Source organism: Nerophis ophidion, linkage group LG03 (genome assembly GCF_033978795.1).
Source record: "Nerophis ophidion isolate RoL-2023_Sa linkage group LG03, RoL_Noph_v1.0, whole genome shotgun sequence".
NCBI classification, from domain to species: domain Eukaryota; kingdom Metazoa; phylum Chordata; class Actinopteri; order Syngnathiformes; family Syngnathidae; genus Nerophis; species Nerophis ophidion.
In genome coordinates this window covers 86436300-86462410 of record NC_084613.1, presented here as the reverse complement: position 1 = coordinate 86462410, position 26111 = coordinate 86436300, and the positions used below count along the sequence as shown (strand labels likewise).

The following is a 26111-nucleotide window of genomic DNA, read 5'->3' as shown; positions in this document are numbered from 1 at the left end:
TGCCATCTTGGCTCACCCTCAATTTTGTTGTCCTAGTGAAAATCGACCGGAATGAGAATCAGCACCTCCAAGTCCGAGTGCATGGTTCTCGCCCGGAAAAGGGTGGAGTGCCATCTCCGGGTTGGGGAGGAGACCCTGCCCCAAGTGGAGGAGTTCAAGTACCTAGGAGTCTTGTTCACGAGTGAGGGAAGAGTGGATCGTGAGATCGACAGGCGGATCGGTGCGGCGTCTTCAGTAATGCGGACGTTGCATCGATCCGTTGTGGTGAAGAAGGACCTGAGCCGGAAGGCAAAGCTCTCAATTTACCGGTCGATCTACGTTCCCATCCTCACCTATGGTCATGAGCTTTGGGTCATGACCGAAAGGATAAGATCACGGGTACAAGCGGCCCAAATGAGTTTGGGTCTCTCCCTTAGAGATAGGGTGAGAAGCTCTGCCATCCGGGAGGAACTCAACGTAAAGCCGCTGCTCCTCCACATGGAGAGGAGCCAGATGAGGTGGTTCGGGCATCTGGTCAGGATGCCACCCGAACGCCTCCCTAGGGAGGGGTTTAGGGCACGTCCAGCTGGTAGGAGGCCACGGGGAAGACCCAGGACACGTTGGGAAGACTATGTCTCCTGGCTGGCCTGGGAACGCCTCGGGATCCCCCGGGAAGAGCTAGACGAAGTGGCTGGAGATAGGGAAGTCTGGGCTTCCCTGCTTAGGCTGCTGCCCCCGCGACCCGACCTCGGATAAGCGGAAGATGATGGATGGATGGATGGAAATCGGAGAATGTTTGCTTCGGGAGGTGTCCGGGAGAGGCACTGAAATCCTGAAACCTCACGACAAATTCGGGAGTGTCGGGAAGTATGCAGCTGAGCCACATCAGAGTGATGATCCCTGCTATATAGCTATTGAATTTTCTAGTTCTTAAAAAAAATTGAAGTATTTTTTACTGGTTTTGAAGGTGCAAACTACCAAAGTGGCCCCCGGCATCCTTAGATTGGTCAGTGTGTGGCCCTCAGTGCATTGAGGACGCGTCAACTTCATGATTACGGCGAGTGTTTTCCCCTTAAAAGTCACCTCTGATTGAGTCGGCTCTGACATTCTTTGACGTCCCTGGTCCGAGGGTGTCTGCTGTCCTCCAGCTGTTTCACCGCCTTGTTGACGTCGTCCACCCTGGACTGAACCTTGCACATCTCCTGCGCCAGAATGCTCAACCTGGGGGACAACAAAAGTGTTTACAAAAAGACGGCATTCACAGCGAGGCGTCCGAGACCCAAGGATTACCTATTTTGGACTACTTCCAAGTCTTCCAGCTTGTCCGGCACCTCCAAGTCCACCAACCACGTCTCCTTCTGGCCCATCCAGAGCTCGCAGGCGTCGGACTCGCTGAAGATGGTGTAGAGCGCCGTGGCGTCCTCCAGCTTCTTCTGCCGGAGGTCGGCCAGAGACATGAGCTCCATGAAGAGGTCTTTGATGTCTTTCAGGCGTCGCTGGATGTCCGGGGTGTTCAGGAGCTCCTCCGGTAAAACCTTGGCCTGTTTGGAGAGAGCGTCGATGGTGGCGCCGTTCTTCATGGCTTGGTTCCTCAGGTCGTGGTGGCGCTTGAGGAGGCGCTGGGTGGTGTACTCGTCGTTGCCCACGTCCTCGCTGCTCATCTGCCTCTTGGCGTCCAGCAGCCAGGCCTTCAGTTCGTCGGCGTCTCCTTGAAACTGGAAGAACTTCTGGGTGTCCTGGAGGTTCTGCTTCCGGAAGGCCGCCAGCTCCTCCAGCTGCTGCCACTGCCTCTCCATGCTGTCCATGCGCTCTTGGATCTTGGGCGTGCCGAAGTGCTTGTCTTCGATCATCTTCCTGCCGTCGCCCAGCACCCGCCGCAGGTGAGCACGCCGCGCCCCCAGCTCGTCCTCGAAGGCGCCGTGCTTGCTCTGGAGCGCCAGGGCGCTGCTCAGGTCCTTGCCGTAGTCCAAGGAGGAGAAGATGTGCTCCTTCTCCTTGATCCAGCTCTCCAGTTCCGCCACCTCCCACAGGAAGTTCCAGAAGCGGCGGGACTGCTCCAGCTGGGCTCTGCGCTGAGCCGCCAGGGAACACAACTCCTGGTAGCAGAGATCCAAATGGGCCACCCGGTCCTTGATCACCTGAGGATCGCACGGCTTGTAACCTGCGACAGATGGGAAAAGAACTTGACCGCAGCCAGAAAATATCAGATATTAGGGCTGTCCCGATACCAATGTTTTGGTACCGGTACCAAAATGTACTTTGATACTTTTCGATACTTTTCTAAATAAAGGGGACCACAAAAAATGGCATTATTAGCCTTATTTGAACTAAAACCTAAGGGTACATTAAACATATGTTTATTATTGCAAGTTTCTCGTTAAAGGGGAACATTATCAGCAGACCTATGTAAGCCTCAATATATACCTTGATGGTGCAGAAAAAAGACCATTTATTTTTTTAACCGATTTCCGAACTCTAAATGGGTGAATTTTGGCGAATTAAACGCCTTTCTGTTTATCGCTCTGGAGGCGATGACGTCAGAATGTGACGTCGCCGAGGTAACACACCCACCATTTTCATTTTCAACACATTACAAACACCGGGTCTCAGCTCAGTTATTTTCCGTTTTTTTGACTATTTTTTGGAACCTTGGAGACATCATGCCTCGTCGGTGTGTTGTCGGAGGGTGTAACAACATTAACAGGGAGGGATTCAAGTTGCACCACTGGCCCCAAGATGCCAAAGTGTCTGCCGCCAGACCCCCATTGAATGTGCCAGAGTGTCTCCACATTTGACCGGCGATGCTAAGACAGACATGGCACAGAGATGTATGGATAACCTGCAGATGCATTTGCAACGATAAAGTCAACGAAATCACAAAAGTGAGTTTTGTTGATGTTGACTACCAGCTAATCGATGCTAACATGCTACGCTAATCGATGCTAACGTGCTATTTACCGGCGATGCTAAGGCAGACATGGCGCAGAGATGTATGGATAACCTGCAGATGCATTTGCAACGATAAAGTCACAGAAATCACAAAAGTGAGTTTTGTTGATGTTGACTACCAGCTAATCGATGCTAACATGCTACGCTAATCGATGCTAACATGCTATTTACCGGCGATGCTAAGGCAGACATGGCACAGAGATGTATGGATAACCTGCAGATGCATTTGCAACGATAAAGTCAACGAAATCACAAAGGTGAGTTTTGTTGATGTTGACTGCCAGCTAATCAATGCTAACATGCTATGCTAATCGATGCTAACATGCTATTTACCAGCGGTGCTAAAGCAAACATGGCACAGAGATGTATGGATAACCTGCAGATGCATTTGCAACGATAAAGTCAACGAAATCACAAAGGTGAGTTTTGTTGATGTTGACTGCCAGCTAATCAATGCTAACATGCTACGCTAATCGATGCTAACATGCAATTTACCGGCGGTGCTAAAGCAGACATGGCACAGAGATGTATGGATAACCTGCAGATGCATTTGCAACTATATTACGTTTCCTTCCACCCACATTTAATGTGAAACAAACACTTACCAATCGACGGATTTAAGTTGCTCCAGTGTCAAAAGATGCGAAAGTCCTGATCGTTTGGTCCGCACATTTTACCGGCGATGCTAACGCAGCTATTCGGCCATGCTATGGCTATGAATAGCGTCAATAGCTATTCGCTCAATAGCTTCAGTTTCTTCTTCAATATTTTCATACTCCAACCATCCGTTTCAATACATGCGTCATCTGTTGAATCGCTTAAGTCGCTGAAATCCGAGTTTGAATCCGAGCTAATGTCGCTATATCTTGCTGTGGTATTCCCATTGTTTGTTTACATTGGCAGCACTGTGTGACGTCACAGGGAAATGGCCAGTGTCTTGGCAGAGAGCGAAAATAAGGCACTTTAAAGCTTTATTTAGGGATATTCCGAGACCGGTAAAATTTTGAAAAAAACTTCAAAAAAATACAACAAGCCACTGGGAACTGATTTTTATTGTTTTTAACCCTTTTGAAATTGTGATAATGTTCCCCTTTAAATAAAATAGTGAACATACTAGACAACTTGTCTTTTAGTACAAAGTAAACAAACAAAGGCTCCGAATTAGTCTGCTGACGTATGCAGGAACATATTGTGTCATTTATCTACAAAACCCGTTTCCATACGAGTTGGGATATTGTGTTAGATGTAAATATAAACAGAATACAATAATTTGTAAATCCATTTCAACACATATCAACTGAATGCACTACAAAGACAACATATTTGATGTTCAAATTCATAAACTTGTTTTTTTTTCTGCAAATATTAATTATCTTAGAATTTCATGGCTGCAACACGTGCCAAAGTAGTTGGGAAAGGGCATGTTCACCACTGTGTTACATCACCTTTTCTTTTAACAACACTCAATAAACGTTTGGGAACTGAGGAAACTAATTGTTGAAGCTTTGAAAGTGGAATTCTTTCCCATTCTTGTTTTATGTAGAGCTTCAGTCCTTCAACAGTCCGGGGTCTCCGCTGTCCTATTTTACGCTTCATAATGCGCCACACATTTTCCATGGGAGACAGGTCTGGACTGCAGGTGGGCCAGGAAAGTACCCGTGCTCTTTTTTTTACAAAGCCACGTTGTTGTAACATGTGCTGAATGTGGCTTAACGTTGTCTTGCAAAAATAAGCAGGGGCGTCCATGAAAAAGACGGTGCTTAGATGGCAGCATATGTTGTTCCAAAAGCTGTATGTACCTTTCAGCATTAATGGTGCCTTCACAGATGTGTAAGTTACCCATGCCTTGGGCACTAATGCACCCCAATACCATCACAGAGGCTGGCTTTTACACTTTGCGCCTATAACAGTCTGGATGGTTCGCTTCCCCTTTGGTCCGGATGACACAATGTCGAATATTTCCAAAAACAATTTGAAATGTGGACTCGTCAGACCACAGAACACTTTTCATCAGTCTATCTTAGATGACCTCAGGCCCAGAGAAGCCGGCAGCGTTTCTGGATGTTGTTGATAAATGGCTTTCGCTTTGCATGGTAGTGAAGTGAAGTGAATTATATTTATATAGCGCTTTTCTCAAGTGACTCAAAGCGCTTTACATAGTGAAACCCAATATCTAAGTTACATTTAAACCAGTGTGGGTGGCACTGGGAGCAGGTGGGTAAAGTGTCTTGCCCAAGGACACATTGGCAGTAACTAGGATGGCACAAACGGGAATCGAACCTGCAACCCTCAAGTTGCTGACACGGCCACTCTACCAACCGAGCTATGCCGGTAGAGCTTTAACTTGCACTTACAGATGTAGCGACAAACTATTTTTAGTGACAGTGGTTTTTCTGAGCCCATGTGGTGATATCCTTTAGAGATTGATGTTGGGTTTTTGATACAGTGCCGTCTGAGGGATGGAAGGTCACGGTCATTCAATGTTGGTTTCCGGCCATGCCGCTTACGTGGAGTGATTTCTCCAGATTCTCTGAACCTTTTGATGATATTATGGAGCGTAGATGTTGAAATCCCTAAATTTCTTGCAATGTCACTTTGAGAAATGTTGTTCTGAAACTGTTTGACTATTTGCTCACGCAGTTGTGGACAAAGGGGTGTACCTCGCCCCATCCTTTCTTGTGAAAGACTGGGAAGCTGCTTTTATACCCAATCATGGCACCCACCTGTTCCCAATTAGCCTGCACACCTGTGGGATGTTCCAAATAAGTGTTTGATGAGCATTCCTCAACTTTATCAGTATTTATTGCCACCTTTCCCAACTTCTTTGTCACGTGTTGCTGGCATCAAATTAATGATTATTTGCAAAACACAAAAATAAATGAATATTGGTTGAAAAGGATTTGCAAATCATTGTATTCTGTTTATATTTACATCAAACACAATTTCCCAACTCATATGGAAACAGGGTTCTCAATCGATCAAAATTCCACTATTCTTTATACTTGTTGGACGATACTGTCCAACAAGTATTTGTGGCATGTTGGTATCGCCTTGGTATCAAAGCATCGATACTTTCGACCCCCCCAGTAGACACTTACTGTCTCCATTAGCGAACTTGAGGGCGGCAGAACTAGCGTTTTGGACTCTTTCTGTCTGCAGGGCGATGTCGTTCTCTACCAGAGCATGTTTCTGGAGAAGGTCCTCCACCTCCAGTAAGTGCTTCCCAAAGTCCGGGGACATCAGACGAGCCTGAGAGAACCCGACAGATCTGCTTAGACCAAACTTTTTCCACTGAGGGCCACAGACTGACAAATCAAAGGGTGCGGAGGCTATTTATTTTTTAATTTAACGTTCAAAACCAGTCAAACAATGTCATTTTTTTTAAAGAACTAGAGAAAACAATTCCTTCAGAAATGTTGCGTAAATGCATAAGGGCCAACGCCCAACTGAAGTGCTAACAGTTAGCATGCTGGCCAGATAGCATCAAGTAACAAAAGATATCAACGAAATGAGCTAGCAGGCTAACAATAGCATGCTTACAGTTAGCATTAGTGGAATTACCAAAATACTGTATATGAAACTGACGTCTATAAAGTTAAAAACTAGCATGCTAATATCTGCATGCTAAAATGATAACTATAACAGGCCACAGACTGACATATCAAAGGGAATGGAGGCAATTTTGTTGTTTTTTTAACTTTCAAAACCAGTAAAACAAGGGTTTTTTGTTTGTTTTGTTTTTAAAGAACTACAAAATGCAATTCTGGTAGAAATTGTGTGTAAATGCAGAAGAGCTAACGCCCAACTGAAGTGCTAACAGTTAGCATGCTGGCCAGATAGCATCAAGTAACAAAAGATATCAACGAAATGAGCTAGCAGGCTAACGATAGCATGCTTACAGTTAGCATTAGTGGAATTACCAAAATACTGTATATGAAACTGACGTCTATAAAGATAAAAACTAGCATGCTAAAATGATAACTATAACAGGCCATAGTGAAATATCAAAGGGAATAGAGGCCATTTTGTTGTTTTTTTTAACTTTCAAAACCAGTAAAACAATGTTGCTTTGTTTGTTTTGTTTTTAAAGAACTACAAAATGCAATTCCGGTAGAAATTGTGTGTAAATGCAGAAGAGCTAACGCCCAACTGAAGTGCTAACAGTTAGCATGCTGGCCAGATAGCATCAAGTAACAAAAGATATCAGCGAAATGAGCTAGCAGTCTAACAGTACTAGGCTAACAATAGCATGCTTACAGTTTGCATTAGTGGAATTACCAAAATACTGTATATGAAACTGACGTCTAAAAAGTTACAAACGAGCATGCTAATATCTGTATGCTGACATATCAAAGGGAATGGAGGCCATTTTGTTGTTTTTTTTAACTTTCAAAAACAGTAAAACAACATTTTTTTGTTTGTTTTGTTTTTAAAGAACTACAAAATGCAATTCCGGTAGAAATTTTGTGTAAATGCAGAAAAGCTAACGCCCAACTGAAGTGCTAACAGATAGCACGCTGGCCAGATAGCATCAAGTAACAAAAGATATCAGCAAAATGAGCTAGCAGGCTAACAGGACCAGGCTAACAATAGCATGCTTACAGTTAGCATTAGTGGAATTACCAAAATACTGTATATGAAACTGACGTCTATAAAGTTAAAAACTAGCATGCTAATATCTGCATGCTAAAATGATAACTATAACGGGCCACAGACTGACATATCAAAGGGAATGGAGGCCATTTTGTTGTTTTTTTAAACTTTCAAAACCAGTAAAACAACGTTTTTTTTGTTTGTTTTGTTTTTAAAGAACTACAAAATGCAATTCCGGTAGAAATTTTGTGTAAATGCAGAAGAGCTAACGCCCAACTGAAGTGCTAACAGTTAGCATGCTGGTCAGATAGTAAAAAGTAACAAAAGATATAAATTAAATAAACTAGCAGTCTAACAGAACTAGGCTAACAATAGCATGCTTACAGTTAGCATTAGTGGAATTATCCAAAATACTGTAATCTGACGTCTAAAAAGTTACAAACTAGCATGCTAATATCTGCATGCTAAAATGATAACTATAGCAGGCCACAGACTGCCATATCAAAGGGAATGGAGGCCATTTTGTTGTTGTTTTTAACTTTCAAAACCAGTAAAACAAAGTTTTTTTGTTTGTTTTGTTTTTAAAGAACTACAAAATGCAATTCCGGTAGAAATTTTGTGTAAATGCAGAAGAGCTAACGCCCAACTGAAGTGCTAACAGTTAGCATGCTGGTCAGATAGTAAAAAGTAACAAAAGATATAAATTAAATAAACTAGCAGTCTAACAGAACTAGGCTAACAATAGCATGCTTACAGTTAGCATTAGTGGAATTATCCAAAATACTGTATATGAAACTGACGTCTATAAAGTTAAAAACTAGCATGCTAATATCTGCATGCTAAAATGATAACTATAACGGGCCACAGACTGACATATGAAAGGGAATGGAGGCCATTTTGTTTTTGTGTTTTAACTTTCAAAACCAGTAAAACAACCTTTTTTGTTTGTTTTGTTTTTAAAGAACTACAAAATGCAATTCCGGTAGAAATTGTGTGTAAATGCAGAAGAGCTAACGCCCAACTGAAGTGCTAACAGTTAGCATGCTGGCCAGATAGCATCAAGTAACAAAAGATATCAGCGAAATGAGCTAGCAGTCTAACAGTACTAGGCTAACAATAGCATGCTTACAGTTTGCATTAGTGGAATTACCAAAATACTGTATATGAAACTGACGTCTAAAAAGTTACAAACGAGCATGCTAATATCTGTATGCTGACATATCAAAGGGAATGGAGGCCATTTTGTTGTTTTTTTTAACTTTCAAAAACAGTAAAACAACATTTTTTTGTTTGTTTTGTTTTTAAAGAACTACAAAATGCAATTCCGGTAGAAATTTTGTGTAAATGCAGAAAAGCTAACGCCCAACTGAAGTGCTAACAGATAGCACGCTGGCCAGATAGCATCAAGTAACAAAAGATATCAGCAAAATGAGCTAGCAGGCTAACAGGACCAGGCTAACAATAGCATGCTTACAGTTAGCATTAGTGGAATTACCAAAATACTGTATATGAAACTGACGTCTATAAAGTTAAAAACTAGCATGCTAATATCTGCATGCTAAAATGATAACTATAACGGGCCACAGACTGACATATCAAAGGGAATGGAGGCCATTTTGTTGTTTTTTTAAACTTTCAAAACCAGTAAAACAACGTTTTTTTGTTTGTTTTGTTTTTAAAGAACTACAAAATGCAATTCCGGTAGAAATTTTGTGTAAATGCAGAAGAGCTAACGCCCAACTGAAGTGCTAACAGTTAGCATGCTGGTCAGATAGTAAAAAGTAACAAAAGATATAAATTAAATAAACTAGCAGTCTAACAGAACTAGGCTAACAATAGCATGCTTACAGTTAGCATTAGTGGAATTATCCAAAATACTGTAATCTGACGTCTAAAAAGTTACAAACTAGCATGCTAATATCTGCATGCTAAAATGATAACTATAACGGGCCACAGACTGACATATCAAAGGGAATGGAGGCCATTTTCTTGTTTTTTTAACTTTCAAAACCAGTAAAACAACGTTTTTTTGTTTGTTTTGTTTTCAAAGAACTACAAAATGCAATTCCGGTAGAAATTTTGTGTAAATGCAGAAGAGCTAACCCCCAACTGAAGTGCTAACAGTTAGCATGCCGGCCAGATAGCATCAAGTAACAAAATATTTTAGCGAAATGATCTAGCAGGCTATGCTAACAATAGCATGCTAACAGTTAGCATTAGTGGAATTACCAAAATAATGTACATGAAACTGACGTCTATAAAGTTTAAAACAGGGGTCACCAACCTTTTTGAAAGCAAGACCTACTTCTTGGGTACTGATTAATGCGAAGGGCTACCAGTTTGATACACACTTAAATAAATAGCCAGAAATAGCCAATTTGCTCAACTTACCTTTAAAAAATACATCTATATACATAAAAAAATGGGTATTTCTGTCTAACATTTCGTCGTACATTTTTTTTCCTTTTATGGAAGGTTTTTTGTAGAGAATAAATGATGAAAAAAACACTTAATTGAATGGTTTAAAAGAGGAGAAAACATGGAAAAAATAAAAATTAAATTTTGAAACATAGTTTATCTTCAATTTCGAGTCTTTAAAATTCAAATTTTAACCGGAAAAAATTTGAAAAACTAGCTAATTCGAATCTTTTTGAAAAAAAAAAAAAAAAGAATTTATGGAACATCATTAGTCATTTTTCCTGATTTAAAATACATTTTTTAATTTTGATGACATGTTTTAAATATGTTAAAATCCAATCTGCACTTTGTTAGAATATACAACAAATTGGACCAAGCTATATTTCTAACAAAGACAAATCATTATTTCTTCTAGATTTTCCAGAGCAAAAATGTTAAAAGAAATTCAAAAAACTTTGAAATAAGATTTAATTTTGATTCTACAGATTTTCTAGATTAGCCAGAATATTTTTGGGGGATTTTAATAATAATAAGTTTGAAGAAATATTTCACAAATATTCTTCGTCCAAAAAACAGAAGCTAAAATGAAGAATTAAAATAAAATGTAATTTTTATTCTTTACAATAAAAAATATAAAATACTTGGACATTGATTTAAATTGTCAGGAAACAAGAGGAAGGAATTCAAAAAGGTATGTGTTTAAAAATTCGAAAATAATTTTTATGATATTTTTTTCTCAAAAATTGTCTTTCTGAAAGTTATAAGAAGCAAAGTAAAAAAACAAATTAATTTATGTAAACAAGTGAAGACCAAGTCTTTAAAATATTTTCTTGGATTTTCAAATTCTATTTGAATTTTGTCTCTCCAAGAATTAAAAATGTCAAGCAAAGCGAGACCAGCTTGCTAGTAAATAAATACAATTTAGAAAATTGAGGCAGCTCACTGGTAAGTGCAGCTATTTGAGCTATTTTTAGGACAGGCCAGCGGGCGACTCATCTGGTTCTTGCGGGCCCCGTGTTGGTGACCCCTGCTCTATGATGTGGACCTAAAAAAAATAACATTAGCACACCAAAAAAAAAAATTGCATGCTAATGTTAGCGTGCTAACAGGTATCATTTGTTAAGTAACAAAATATTTGATGCTGGGATGCATACCTGCAAAAAATAGTTTTAAAAGCCAGCCTGCTAACATTAGAATGCTAACAATGGTTAAAAAAAGAGCTGCGGGCTGCACTTTGGACACCAGTGTCCTGGACAAAGTGGTCCCCTCACATTCCCCGTGTGCTACCTTCATTTCGTCCATCCAGTTGATGATGTACAGCATCTCCTGGAAGATCCTCTGCAGGGTCAAGTTCTTGCCCAGGCGGCCTCGCCGGGCCGTCAGCAGCTCCTGCAGGTAGTCCCACAGGCGCAGGACGTTGTCTTTGCGGGCGTCCACCCGCTTGGCGTCGTGGTAGCGCTCGGCCTCCAGCTCCTCGGAGATGTCCACCAAGGCCTGGACGCGCTCCTGGTAGGCGGCGATGTCCGTCTCGATGGCGTCGTGCTTCTTCTTCGCCGCCTCCACCGCCGACAGGTCGTAGCCGAAGTTATCCTGGCGGGAGCGGAGTTAGACGGGCGGCGGCAGGGGTGTTCAAACTTTTTCCACACAGGGCCGCACACGGAAAAATGTAAGCATGCGGGGGCTATTTTGATATTATTCTTTTTCAAACCATAACAAAATATATGTTTTGTTTTTTTTAATCCTTAGGGGTCCTGGGGAGCATAGAGGGTCCATCCATCCATCCATTTTCTACCGCTTATTCCCTTTCGGGGTCGCGGGGGGCGCTGGCGCCTATCTCAGCTACAATCGGGCGGAAGGCGGGGTACACCCTGGACAAGTCGCCACCTCATCGCAGGGCCAACACAGATAGACATACAACATTCACACTCACATTCACACACTAGGGCCAATTTAGTGTTGCCAATCAACCTATCCCCAGGTGCATGTCTTTGGAAGTGGGAGGAGCCTATCCCCAAGTGTATGTCTTTGGAGGTGGGAGGAGCCTATCCCCAGGTGCATGTCTTTGGAGGTGGGAGGGGCCTATCCCCAGGTGCATGTCTTTGGAGGCGGGAGGAAGCCGGAGTACCCGGAGGGAACCCACGCATTCACGGGGAGAACATGCAAACTCCACACAGAAAGATCCCGAGCCTGGATTTGAACCCAGGACTGCAGGACCTTCGTATTGTGAGGCAGACGCACTAACCCCTCTTCCACCGTGAAGCCCGCATAGAGGGTCTCAGTCACTAAAATGTTAAAAATAAGTCAAATTTTATTTAATGCTTACAGTAAATCTCTACGTCAACTTGAGGTTGATATAAAGTTAAAAAAAAACAAGGTTTTATGCTTTTTCTGTCAAAAACAACTTTGTTTTATTATAGTAAAACTGAAATATGCAGTATTTAGATAGTACTTTATTGATTCATTCAGGAGAGTTCCTTTATTTAGCAATTAAAGCCCTCAAAGATCAATAATGCAGGACACCATTGATTTTAATTATTTAATATTTTTAAGTGAAAAGTTGAATAAAATCCTACTAAATATATTTGAGACCCAAAAGGTCCCCCACTCATAAAGTGATTCATTTTTATTAGTTTTTTTTTACTTTTAACACTTAAATTTCGACATCGACTTCCGATATATCTGTCGATTTGAAGTTTGAACTATTATTTTGTTTGTTTTATGCTCTTTTGTCAAAACTTTGATGTTTTTATATGATAACCACACAACATATGCAAAAAAATTTCTACATAAAACATTTTAAAGTGATAACTTTTAAGTAATAATTCATTATAACAGCGGTTTAGCTCGGTTGGTAGAGTGGCCGTGCCAACATTTTGAGGGTTGCAGGTTCGATTCCCGCTGGCACCATTCTACTCACTGCCGTTGTGTCCTTGGGCAAGACACTTTACCCACCTGCTCCCAGTGCCACCCACACTGCTTTAAATGTCACTTAGATATTGGGTTTCACTATGTAAAGCGTTTTGAGTCACTAGAGAAAAAGCGCTATATAAATATAATTCACTTTTTCTTTTTCTTTTTTGAGCAATGGAAAAAAACGTTGATGTTTTTATATGACAACCACACAACATATGCAAACATTTTTATACATAAAACATTTTAAAGTGATAACTTTTAAGTAATAATTCATTATAACAGCGGTTTAGCTCGGTTGGTAGAGTGGGCGTGCCAGCAACTTGAGGTTTGCAGGTTCGATCCCCGCTTCCGCCATCCTAGTCACTGCCGTTGTGTCCTTGGGCAAGACACTTTACACACCTGCTCCCAGTGCCACCCACACTGCTTTAAATGTAACTTAGATATTGGGTTTCACTATGTAAAGCGTTTTGAGTCCACTAGAGAAAAAGCGCTATATCAATATAATTCACTTTTTCTTTTTCTTTTTTGAGCAATGGAAAAAAACGATGTTTTTATATGACAACCACACAACATATGCAAACATTTTTATACATAAAACATTTTAAAGTGATAACTTTTAAGTAATAATTCATTATAACAGCGGTTTAGCTCGGTTGGTAGAGTGGCCGTGCCAGCAACTTGAGGTTTGCAGGTTCGATCCCCGCTTCCGCCATCCTAGTCACTGCCGTTGTGTCCTTGGGCAAGACACTTTACCCACCTGCTCCCAGTGCCACCCACAATGCTTTAAATGTAACTTAGATATTGGGTTTCACTATGTAAAGCGTTTTGAGTCACTAGAGAAAAAGCGCTATATAAATATAATTCACTTTTTCTTTTTCTTTTTTGAGCAATGGAAAAAAACGTTGATGTTTTTATATGACAACCACACAACATATGCAAACATTTTTATACATAAAACATTTTAAAGTGATAACTTTTAAGTAATAATTCATTATAACAGCGGTTTAGCTCGGTTGGTAGAGCGGGCGTGCCAGCATTTTGAGGGTTGCAGGTTCGATTCCCGCTTGCACCATTCTACTCACTGCCGTTGTGTCCTTGGGCAAGACACTTTACCCACCTGCTCCCAGTGCCACCCACACTGCTTTAAATGTAACTTAGATATTGGGTTTCACTATGTAAAGTGTTTTGAGTCACTAGAGAAAAAGTGCTATATAAATATAATTCACTTTTTCTTTTTCTTTTTTGAGCAATGGAAAAAAACGATGTTTTTATATGACAACCACACAACATATGCAAACATTTTTATACATAAAACATTTTAAAGTGATAACTTTTAAGTAATAATTCATTATAACAGCGGTTTAGCTCGGTTGGTAGAGTGGCCGTGCCAGCAACTTGAGGGTTGCAGGTTCGATCCCCGCTTCCGCCATCCTAGTCACTGCCGTTGTGTCCTTGGGCAAGACACTTTACCCACCTGCTCCCAGTGCCACCCACACTGCTTTAAATGTAACTTAGATATTGGGTTTCACTATGTAAAGCGCTTTGAGTCACTAGAGAAAAAGCGCTATATAAATATAATTCACAATAATTCACTTTTTTTTTTTTTGAGCAATGGAAAAAAAGAAAATAAAGACCAAAGGAACAAAAACACTGCCGCTTTGTGTCAACATTGCCACTTTTTCTCATTAGATTTCACCTCATTCCACTTTTTTTTTTTAAATGTTTTATCTTTTTATTTTTGCAATACTATCAATTTTGCAATTTTTGCAGAATATGTGGCGGGCCGGTAAACGGTTAGCTGCGGGCTGCAAATGGCCCCCGGGCTGCACTTTGGACACCCCTGTTCTAAGGGTACGCAGCGTGGAGCGCCACTGCCTACTGGTGCTGACGAGACGCCGAGCCGCCATCTTGGAGTGGTGATCAGCTCCATTTAGCAGGAGCAAGTGCATTTAATTAATCTTACCTCACTGAATACCACTGATTTTCACACGCTTTTTTTAGTCATACATGTATCTATGATGAAGGACACATGTTTTATTATTCATAATTTACTTTAGAGCGATATATCACGGGTTTGTCTCTGTGCGATACAGAAAATGACTACATGGTGATATTGGAGTATAAGTTCTCACGCAGTTGCTTTTAGCTGCTGGCATTACACTACAGGCTATTCCCATTCTTTGTCTCTCCTTCTGACGGACGGTAAGCGCACCTTCTTCCATACGTCACATACGTACACAGCAGGGGTCGGCAACCTTTACCACTCAAACAGCCATTTTGACCCATTTCACAAAATAAAGAAAACAATGGGAGCCACAAAACTCTTGAATGAAATAACACTGCATACAGAGTTTTCTTTACTTTGTGCTGTGTATAAACCAGGGGTCTCATACACGCGGCCCGCACTTAATATGAACATTTAATAATAGTGGGGCCCGCAAGTTTTTTATGAATGCCGCTTAACAGCATTAAACTTGCTAACCCTCCCGAATATTCCGAGAGACTACCGAATGGCAACTCAAGCATTCTTGCTAAAGTTCGCAGAACTTCCCTTGATTAACAATATAAGGGCATTTAAGTCTCACCTTAAAACTCATCTGTATACTCTAGCCTTTAAATAGACCTCCTTTTTAGACCAGTTGATCTGCCGCTTCTTTTCTTTTTTCTCCTATGTCCCCCCCTTCCTTGTGATGACCATGGATGAAGTACTGGCTGTCCAGAGTCGAGACCCAGGATGGACCGCTCGCCTGTGTATCGGTTGGGGACACCTCTACGCTGCTGATCCGCCTCTGCTTGAGATGGTTTCCTGTGGACGGGACTCTCGCTGCTGTCTTGGATCCGCTTTGAACTGAACTCTCGCGGCTGTGTTGGAGCCACTATGGATTGAACTTTCACAGTATCATGTTAGACCCGCTCGACATCCATTGCTTTCGGTCCTCTAGAGGGGGGTGGGGGGGGGGGGGGGGTTGCCCACATCTGAGGTCCTCTCCAAGGTTTCTCATAGTCAGCATTGTCACTGGCGTCCCACTAGTGACTCAAAGCGCTTTACAAAGTGACACCCAATATCTAAGTTCCATTTAAAGCAGTGTGGGTGGCACTGGGGCCAGGTGTGTAAAGTGTCTTGCACAAGGACACAACGGCAGTGACTAGGATGGCGGAAGCGGGAATCGAACCTGGAACCCTCAGGTTGCTAGCACGGCCACTCTACCAACCGAGCTATGCCGAGTAACCGTGTAATACCCTTCCATATCAGTAGGTGGCAGTCGGTAGCTAATTGATTTGTAGATGTGGGAAACAGCGGGAGGCAGGGTGCAGGTAAAAAGGTGTCTAATGCCTACACCAGGCGTAGGGAACCTATGGCTCTAGAGCCAGATGACCGCATATTGCTCTCAGATAAATCTTAGCTGACATTGCTTAACACGATAAGTAATGAATAATTCCGCTGGTAATCACAGTTTCAAAAATAACGTTCAAATTATAAAGCATTCTAATGCATTTTAATCCAACCATCCGTTTTCTACCGCACCTGTTCAAGATGTCGCATTAATGGTAAGGAGTATTATATATTATAACCGCCTGTATCGGTTGGGGACATCTCTACGCTGCTGATCCGCTTGAGATGGTTTCCTGTGGACGGGACTCTCGCTGCTGTCTTGGAGCCACTATGGATTGAACTTTCACAGTATCATGTTAGACCCGCTCCACATCCATTGCTTTCGGTCCCCTAGAGGGGGGGGGGTTGCCCACATCTGAGGTCCTCTCCAAGGTTTCTCATAGTCAGCATTGTCACTGGCGTCCCACTGGATGTGAATTCTCCCTGCCCACTGGGTGTGAGTTTTCCTTGCCCTTTTGTGGGTTCTTCCGAGGATGTTGTAGTCGTAATGATTTGTGCAGTCCTTTGAGACATTTGTGATTTGGGGCTATATAAATAAACATTGATTGATTGATTGATGAAGGTGCTGCCTTTGATGCCCTCTACAACACGTCGAGTCACACGTCGCACGAGGCTTCTGCTGACACACGCTAACGATTGCAAGGCATACTTGTTCAACAGCCATACAGGTTACACTGAGGATTGTAATATAAACAACTTTAACACTCTTACTAATATACGCCACACTTTGAACCCACACCAAACAAGAATGACAAACACATTTTGGGAGAACATCGGCACTGTAACACAACATAAACACAAAATAACAAATACCCAGAATCCCATGCATCCCTAACTCTTCCGGGCTACAATATACACCCCGCTAGCACCAAATCCCCCCAGCCCCTCCGTGCTTTGTTTGAGGTGGGCGGGGTTGGAGGGAGCAGGGTTTGGTGCTAATGTAGCATGTAAGAGTAAGGATGCATGGCATTTTGGGTATTTGTTCTTTTGTGTTTATGTTGTGTTACAGTGCCGATGTTCTCCCAAAATGTGTTTGTCGTTTTTGTTTGGTGTGGGTTCACATTGTGGCGCATATTAGTAAGAGTGTTCACGTTGTTTATATTACAACCCTCAGTGTAACCTGTATGGCTGTAAACTAAGTATGCGTTGCAGTCGCTTTCGTGTGTTAACAGAGCTGAACATAAAATGACCAGTCGACACGCAGATTGTGTGATGTAAAAGCGGGCACGACGACATTTTGTAGAGGAGGTTAAAGACATTGCCATCACTGCACACCCTCAGTATTGTACAGTCCAGGTGAAAATTTGAGAATGTCATCCCCGGGTGATTTCTGAGAGAGGCACTAAAATCTGGAAACCTCATGGAATAGTCGTTGGGGTCGGCATTTAGCAGCTGAGCCACATCAAAGTGATCAAAGAGCCGCATGTGGCTTCGGAGCCGCGGGTTGCCGACCCCTGGTATACAACCCTCAACTGTCAGTTGAGCATCTTTTTTTTCTACCTGTCAACTGTCAGTTTAGCATCGTTGTTTTCTACCTGTCAACTGTCAGTTTAGCATCTTTGTTTTCTACCTGTCAACTGTCAGTTTAGCATCTTTGTTTTCTACCTGTCAACTGTCACTTTAGCATCGTTGTTTTCTGCCTGCCAACTGTCAGTTGAGCATCTTTGTTTTCTACCTGTCAACTGTCAGTTTAGCATCTTTGTTTTCTACCTGTCAACTGTCAGTTTAGCATCTTTGTTTTCTACCTGTCAACTGTCAGTTTAGCATCTTTGTTTTCTACCTGTCAACTGTCACTTTAGCATCTTTGTTTTCTACCTGTCAACTGTCACTTTAGCATCTTTGTGTTCTACCTGTCAACTGTCACTTTAGGCTGCTTGCCGGGCGCTTCATCACCACTCCAAGATGGCGGCCCAGTTTCTCACGTCAGAGCAGCCAATGCTGCGTCCACTTCTAAGATGTCTACGGGCGAGGCGGCGAGGTTACCTGAGCGACTAATCGCTGGTTCTCCAGTAGCCACGTCTCCCTCATGGCCGCCTTGCGGTCAAATCGCCTCGCCGTCTGCTCCAGCTTCTCCTGACGGATCAACTCGTCCCTCAGAACTCGTTCTCGCTCGTGCTCGGCCCGCTCCAGTCGCTCCCAGGCCTGCACAAAGGAGCCCGATGACTTTAGGTGCCTCACACTTTCTGGCGTGTGCAGGTGGCCTCACCCTGTTGATGTCGGCAACCAGCGCGCCCTCTTTGGGTGTAAAGACCCGCTGGTTGTTGGCCCTCATTCGACTCTGGATGGTGAAGAGCAGCACCTCCAGATTGCCTTTCTCCTGAAACCTGTAGGACAGCAGCCGACTTAGGGAGAACTTTTCTTCTCTGGATCATGTGCCAACTTATTTGTTGGCGATGTCATAAACATCAAAGAATGGCTTACAGCAGGGGTCACCGAGACCTACTTCTTGGGTACTGATTAATGCCAAGGGCTACCAGTTTGATACACACTTAAATAAATTTCCAGAATTAGCCAATTTTCCTCAATTTACCTTTAATAAAGAAATGTATATCTATAAAAAAAATTGGCTATTTCTTTCTATTATTCCGTCGTACATTTTTTTTCCTTTTACGGAAGGTTTTTTTAGGGATTAAATTATGAAAAAAACACTTAATGGAATGTTTTAAACTGTAAAATCTACCTATTTAGTTTTTTATTGTGAATGTAAAAATATATACATATATTATATATATATATATATATATATATATATATATAAATAAATGTCTATATGTCTATATATATATATATATATATACATACACACACATATATACATACACACACACATATATATATACATATATACTGTATATATATATACACACATATACACATAAATATATATATATACATACATACATATATAGATATATACGTATATATTTACATATACATACATATATATATATATGCATATATATATACTCATATATATATCCATCTATCCATCCATTTTCTCCCACTTATTCTCTTTTGGGGTCGCTGGTGCCTATCTCAGCTACAATCGGGCGGAAGGCGGGGTAGACCCTGGACAAGTTGCCACCTCATCACAGGGCTCATATATTTTTGCCCCACTGTATGTTTATGTAAATATATTTATATGTATATATATATATATGTATATATACATATAAATATATTTACATAAACATACAGTGGGGCAAAAAAGTATTTAGTCAGCCAGCGATTGTGCAAGTTCTCCCACTTCAAATGATGACAGAGGTCTGTCATTTTCATCACAGGTACACTTCAACTGTGAGAGACAGAATGTGGAAAAAAATCCAGGAATTCACATTGTAGGAATTTTAAAGAATTTATTTGTAAATTATGGTGGAAAATAAGCATTCAAAGCTCTCACTGATGGAAGGAGGTTTTGGCTCCAAATCTCAGGATACATGGCCCCATTCATTCTTTCCTTAACACGGATCAATCGTCCTGTCCCCTTAGCAGAAAAACAGCCCCAAAGCATGATGTTTCCACCCCCATGCTTCACAGTAGGTCTGGTGTTCTTGGGATGCAACTCAGTATTCTTCTTCCTCCAAACACCACCAGTTGAGTTTATACCAAAAAGTTCTATTTTGGTTTCATCTGACCACATGACATCCTCCCAATCCTCTGCTGTATCATCCATGTATCATTTTGGTATAAACTCAACTGGTGGTGTTTGGAGGAAGAAGAATACTGAGTTGCATCCCAAGAACACCATACCTACTGTGAAGCATGGGGGTGGAAACATCATGCTTTGGGGCTGTTTTTCTGCTAAGGGGACAGGACGATTGATCCTTGTTAAGGAAAGAATGAATGGGGCCATGTATCCTGAGATTTGGAGCCAAAACCTCCTTCCATCAGTGAGAGCTTTGAATGCTTGACCAAATACTTATTTTTCAGCATCATTTACAAATAAATTCTCAAAAATTCCTACAATGTGAATTCCTGTCTCTCACAGTTGAAGTGTACCTATGATGAAAATTACAGACCTCTGTCATCATTTTAAGTGGGAGAACTTGCACAATCGCTGGCTGACTAAATACTTTTTTGCCCCACTGTATGTTTATAATATATATACATATATATATAAAAATAAATAAATGGGTTGTACTTGTATAGCGCTTTTCTACCTTCAAGGTACTCAAAGCGCTTTGACACTACTTCCACATTTACCCATTCACACACATTCACACACTGATGGAGGGAGCTGCCATGCAAGGCGCCAACCAGCACCCATCAGGAGCAAGGGTGAAGTGTCTTGCTCAGGACACAATGGACGTGACGAGGTTGGTTCTAGGTGGGATTTGAACCAGTGACCCTCGGGTTGCGCACGGCCACTCTCCCACTGCGCCACGCCGTCCCTATATATATATATATATATATATATATATATATATATATATATATATATATATATATATATATATATATATAAATACATATATAAATACATACCTATACATATATATAAACACATACATATATACACATATACATATATATATACACACACACATATATATACATATACATATTTATATACACATATATATATACACACATACATATATATATACACATATACATATATATATACACATATACATATATATATATATATATATATATACATATATATACACACAAATATATATATACATATTAATATACATATTTATATACACATATATATATATACACACATATATACACACATTCTTATATACACATATATATATACATATATATATACACACACATATATATACATATACACACATATATACACATACACACATATATATATTTTATATATATATATATATATAATATACATGTATATTTTATATATATATACATATATACATATTATATATATACATATATATATATATATATACAAAATGTTGGCTACAAAATTAGCCAACAAATAATTGCAAAAATTTGCTAAAAAAGTTAGCAACTGCTAACTGTAGCATGCAGCGGTAGCATTTTTTGCTAATTCCAACGCTATCGAAGAACAAAATGTGTCAGTTTGACTTTGCCCAATCGCCTAATGACTTGTAAAAATGTAGAAACTCCAAGCGTTCCATCCTGTGACAAATACCCTGGTATTCTCCCTCCAGTCCCAACAAGGCGCTGACGCAGGACTTACTTGGGCGGCTTCTCGACGGTTCTGTAGGTGTTGAAGGCCTGAAGCTGATGCTGAACCCCCGACAGCGAGTTAGCCAGTTTGCGGTTGTTGAGAACGCCGATGGTCTGCTCGATCCACGCCAGCAAGTCCGAGGCTAACGTCTCGTACTTCTCGATCATCTTCTCCGTCTCGATGGCGTGGTCCAGAGCCTGACGTACGGAGGATTCAGGAAATTTAGGAAGGGACCTCAGGAGACCGAAGACGGTCTTTCCGGCTCACCTTTCCAACCCTCTTGCCCTCCACGGCCAGCTGCTTCATCTTGGAGAAGTAATGGTAGAAGGCCACCACGTACGTGATGATGGACTTCTCGTCCGGGTTCTCGGTGAACACATCTACGAAACCCGTCAGTCCGGACAAAGAATCCTTGGAACCTTTACTTTTGGACTTTTGTCCAGCTTACCTTCTGGGTCTAACAGTTTGGTCACGCCGAGTTGTTTCTCTGCCACGTTGAAGGCATTCTGGAGGTTGTGCGTCGGATTGGACCTCTTCAGACTGTTGAAGTCCACCAGATCTGGTCTGGGAGCGCAAGACAATCCTTAGCACAAACTTAGCTCGGTTGCGAGCAAAGTCCTGCACGTCTTACTGGTGTTTGTGGATCAGAGCGTTGAAGGCCATGCCGTCTTTCCAGCTGGTGGTGAAGTTTGTGATGTTGACGTTGGGATAGCTGCACAAAAGACAAGAAAAACTCTTAGCGTCAAAGCTAGCTTTTCTCTTTAACAGAGAATCTTAATTAAAAAAAACATTACTTTCTCTCTTTTGTGTAATTTTTAGCATAGTATTTCAGTGAATTAGAATTAGTTAGCTTAGGTTTAGCTAGTTAACCTAACTAATAGCGGAATAAAAAACTTGATAAAAGTTGTTAAAGTTAACATGGTTATACAGAAGCCAAGCTAGGTTTTGTCGTCATACTACCAATTAACTAGTAGCGTTATTGTAAATGTGAATTTATAACCAGCTAGCATAGCCTTGAACTGGAAACAAAGTGAAATAGCTTCAAGTTCCTTGTTTTCAGTCTAACTAATAAGTTATGCATACTAAAATTTTTACAAAAAATTGTATACCAAAGAAACTCAGCAGAGAAATACATAAAAGAAGAATTAGCTATTTGCTAGCTTGACTATTGCTTGAAACATTATTTATATTAGAATTGAGCTATCCTACAAACGGAAAGCTAATCTAAGAGCATCAAGGTTATCTTTTCTCTCTAAATAACACTTTTTAAACAAGCAAACCTGCTAAAATGAGTCAACTTTCTCTCCCATCTTATTTCAGTGAATTAGTTAGCTTGTTTAGCTAGTTAACCTAGCTAAATGTGGAATAAAATACTTGATAAAAGTTGTTAAAGTTAACATGGTTATACAGAAGCCAAACTAGCTTTTGTTGTCATACTACCAATTAACTAGTAGCGTTATTGTAAATGTGAATCTATAACCAGCTAGCATAGCCTTGAACTGGAAACAAAGTGAAATAGCTTCAAGTTCCTTGTTTTCAGTCTAACTAATAAGTTATGCATACTAACATTTTTACAAAAAATTGTATACCAAAGAAACTCAGCAGAGAAATACATAAAAGAAGAATTAGCTATTTGCTAGCTTGACTATTGCTTGAAACATTTTTTTTAGAATTGAGCTATCCTAACTAAGGAAAGCTAATCTAAGAGCATCAAAGTAAACTTTTCTCTCTAAATATCTCTTTTTAAACAAGCAAACCTGCTAAAATGACATGATAGAAAAGCTTTCCGAGTAAACTTTCTCTCCCAGCTTATTTCAGTGAATTAGTTAGCTTAGGTTTAGCTAGTTAACCTCGCTAAATGCGGAATAAAAAGTAAATAAAAGTTGTTAAAGTTAACATGGTTATACAGAAACCAAGCCAGGTTTTGTTGTCATACTACCAATTAACTAGTAGCGTTATTGTAAATGTGAATCTATAACCAGCTAGCATAGCCTTGAACTGGAAACAAAGTGAAATAGCTTCAATTTCCTTATTTTCAGTCCAATTATAAGTTATGCGTACTAAAATTTTACACAAAAATGTACACTAAAGAAAATCAGAACAGAAATATAAAAAATAAGAACTAACAATTAGCTAGCTTGACTATTGCTTGAAACATACATTTTTTTAAGAATTTAGCTATCCTAACTAATGAAAGCTAATCTAAGACATTCAACGCTATCTTTTCTCTCTAAATAACAATTTTTTAACAAGGAAACCTGCTAAAATGACATGATAGAAAGGTTTCGGAGTAAACTTTCTCTCCCAGCTTATTTCAGTGAATTAGTTAGCTTGTTTAGCTAGTTAACCTTGCTAAATGTGGAATAAAAAACTTGATAAAAGTTGTTAAAGTTAACATGGTTATACAGAAGCCAAGCTAGGTTTTGTTGTCATACTACCAATTAACTAATTGCATTATTGTAAATGTGAATCTATAACCAGCTAGCATAGCCCTAAACTGGAAGTGAAATAGCATCAAGTTCCTTGTTTTCAGTCTAACTCATTATAAATGATGTACTGTATACTAAAATTTTACACAAAAATGTACGCCAAAGAAACTTGGGACAGAAATATAAAAAATAAGAACTAGCAATTACTAGCTTGACTATTGCTTGAAACATACATTTTTTTTTAGAATTTAGCTATCCTAACTAATGAAAGCTAATCTAAGAGCATCAACGCTATCTTTTCTCTCTAAATAACACTTTTTAAACAAGGAAACCTGCTAAAATGACATGATAGAAAAGCTTTTTGAGTAAACTTTCTCTCCCAGCTTATTTCAGTGAATTAGTTAGCTTAGGTTTAGCTGGTTAACCTAGCTAAATGCAGAATAAAAAACTTGATAAAAGTTGTTAAAGTTAACATGGTTATTCAGAAGCCAAACTAGCTTTTGTTGTCATACCACCAATTAACTAGTAGCGTTATTGTAAATGTGAATCTATAACCAGCTAGCATAGCCTTGAACTGAAACAAAGTGGAATAGCTTCAAGTTCCTTGTTTTCAGTCTAACTAATAAGTTATGCATACTAAAATTTTACAAAAAATTGTATACCAAAGAAACTCAGCAGAGAAATACATAAAAGAAGAATTAGCTATTTGCTAGCTTGACTATTGCTTGAAACATTATTTATTTTAGAATTGTGCTATCCTAACTACGGAAAGCTAATCTAAGAGCATCAAGGTTATCTTTTCTCTCTAAATAACACTTTTTAAACAAGCAAACCTGCTAAAATGACATGATAGAAAAGCTTTCTGAGTAAACTTTCTCTCCTAGCTTATTTCAGTGAATTAGTTAGCTTAGTTAGTTAGTTAAGCTAGTTAAATGTGGAATAAAACGTAAATGAAAGTTGTTAAAGTTAACATGGTTAGGTTTTGTTGTCATACTACCAATTAACTAGTAGCGTTATTGTAAATGTGAATCTAAAACCAGCTAGCATAGCCTTAAACTGGAAACAAAGTGAAATAGCTTCAAGTTCCTTGTTTTCATTCTAATTATAAGTTATGCATACTAAAATTTTACAAAAAAATGTATACCAAAGAAAATCGGGAGAGAAATACAAGAAATAAGAACTAGCAATTAGCTCGCTTGACTATTGCTTGAAACATACATTTTCTTTTAGAAATTAGCTATCCTAACTAAGGAAAGCTAATCTAAGAGCATCAAAGCTATCTTTTCTCTCTAAATAACACTTTTTTAACAAGCAAACCAATTTCCTTGTTTTCAGTCTAACTAATTTTAAATTATGTACTGTATACTAAAATTTTACACAAAAATGTACACTAAAGAAACTCAGAACAGAAATATAAAAAATAAGAACTAGCAATTAGTTAGCTTGACAATTGCTTGAAACATACATTTTTTTCAAGAATTTAGCTATCCTAACTAATGAAAGCTAATCTAAGAGCATCAAGGCTATCTTTTCTCTCTAAATAACACTTTTTTAACAAGCAAACCTGCTAAAATGACATGATATGAAAGCTTTCTGAGTAAACTTTCTCTCCCAGCTTATTTCAGTGAATTAGTTAGCTTGTTTAGCTAGTTAACCTAGCTAAATGTGGAATAAAAAAACTTGATAAAAGTTGTTAAAGTTAACATGGTTATACAGAAGCCAAGCTAGGTTTTGTTGTCATACTACCAGTTAACTAGTAGCGTTATTGTTAATGTGAATCTATAACCAGCTAGCATAGCCCTAAACTGGAACTGAAATAGCTTCAATTTCCTTGTTTTCAGTCTAACTAATTTTAAATTATGTACTGTATACTAAAATTTTACACAAAAATGTACACTAAAGAAACTCAGAACAGAAATATAAAAAATAAGAACTAGCAATTAGCTAGCTTGACTATTGCTTGAAACATACATTTTTTTTTAGAATTGAGCTATCCTAACTAATGAAAGCTAATCTAAGAGCATCAACGCTATCTTTTCTCTCTAAATAACACGTTTTAAACAAGGAAACCTGCTAAAATGACATGATAGAAAAGTTTTCTGAGTAAACTTTCTCTCCTAGCTTATTTCAGTGAATTAGTTAGCTTGTTTAGCGTGTTAACCTAGCTAAATGCAGAATAAAAAACTTGATAAAAGTTGTTAAAGTTAACATGGTTATACAGAAGCCAAGCTAGGTTTTGTTGTCATACTACCAATTAACT

The 26111-nt window shown here is 39.7% G+C and overlaps 1 protein-coding gene across 1 annotated transcript in view; it reads right to left on the bottom strand.

Moving 5' to 3' along the window:
• sptb (spectrin, beta, erythrocytic) overlaps nucleotides 1–26111 on the bottom strand; it is a 180141-nt gene that overhangs the window by 80288 nt on the left and 73742 nt on the right. Inside the window, 10 exon segments of the mRNA XM_061896277.1 lie at nucleotides 1063–1200; nucleotides 1270–2140; nucleotides 6027–6177; nucleotides 11227–11529; nucleotides 18230–18388; nucleotides 18453–18570; nucleotides 21432–21619; nucleotides 21690–21802; nucleotides 21871–21986; nucleotides 22054–22134. Coding sequence (XP_061752261.1) covers nucleotides 1063–1200; nucleotides 1270–2140; nucleotides 6027–6177; nucleotides 11227–11529; nucleotides 18230–18388; nucleotides 18453–18570; nucleotides 21432–21619; nucleotides 21690–21802; nucleotides 21871–21986; nucleotides 22054–22134 — 2238 coding nt within the window.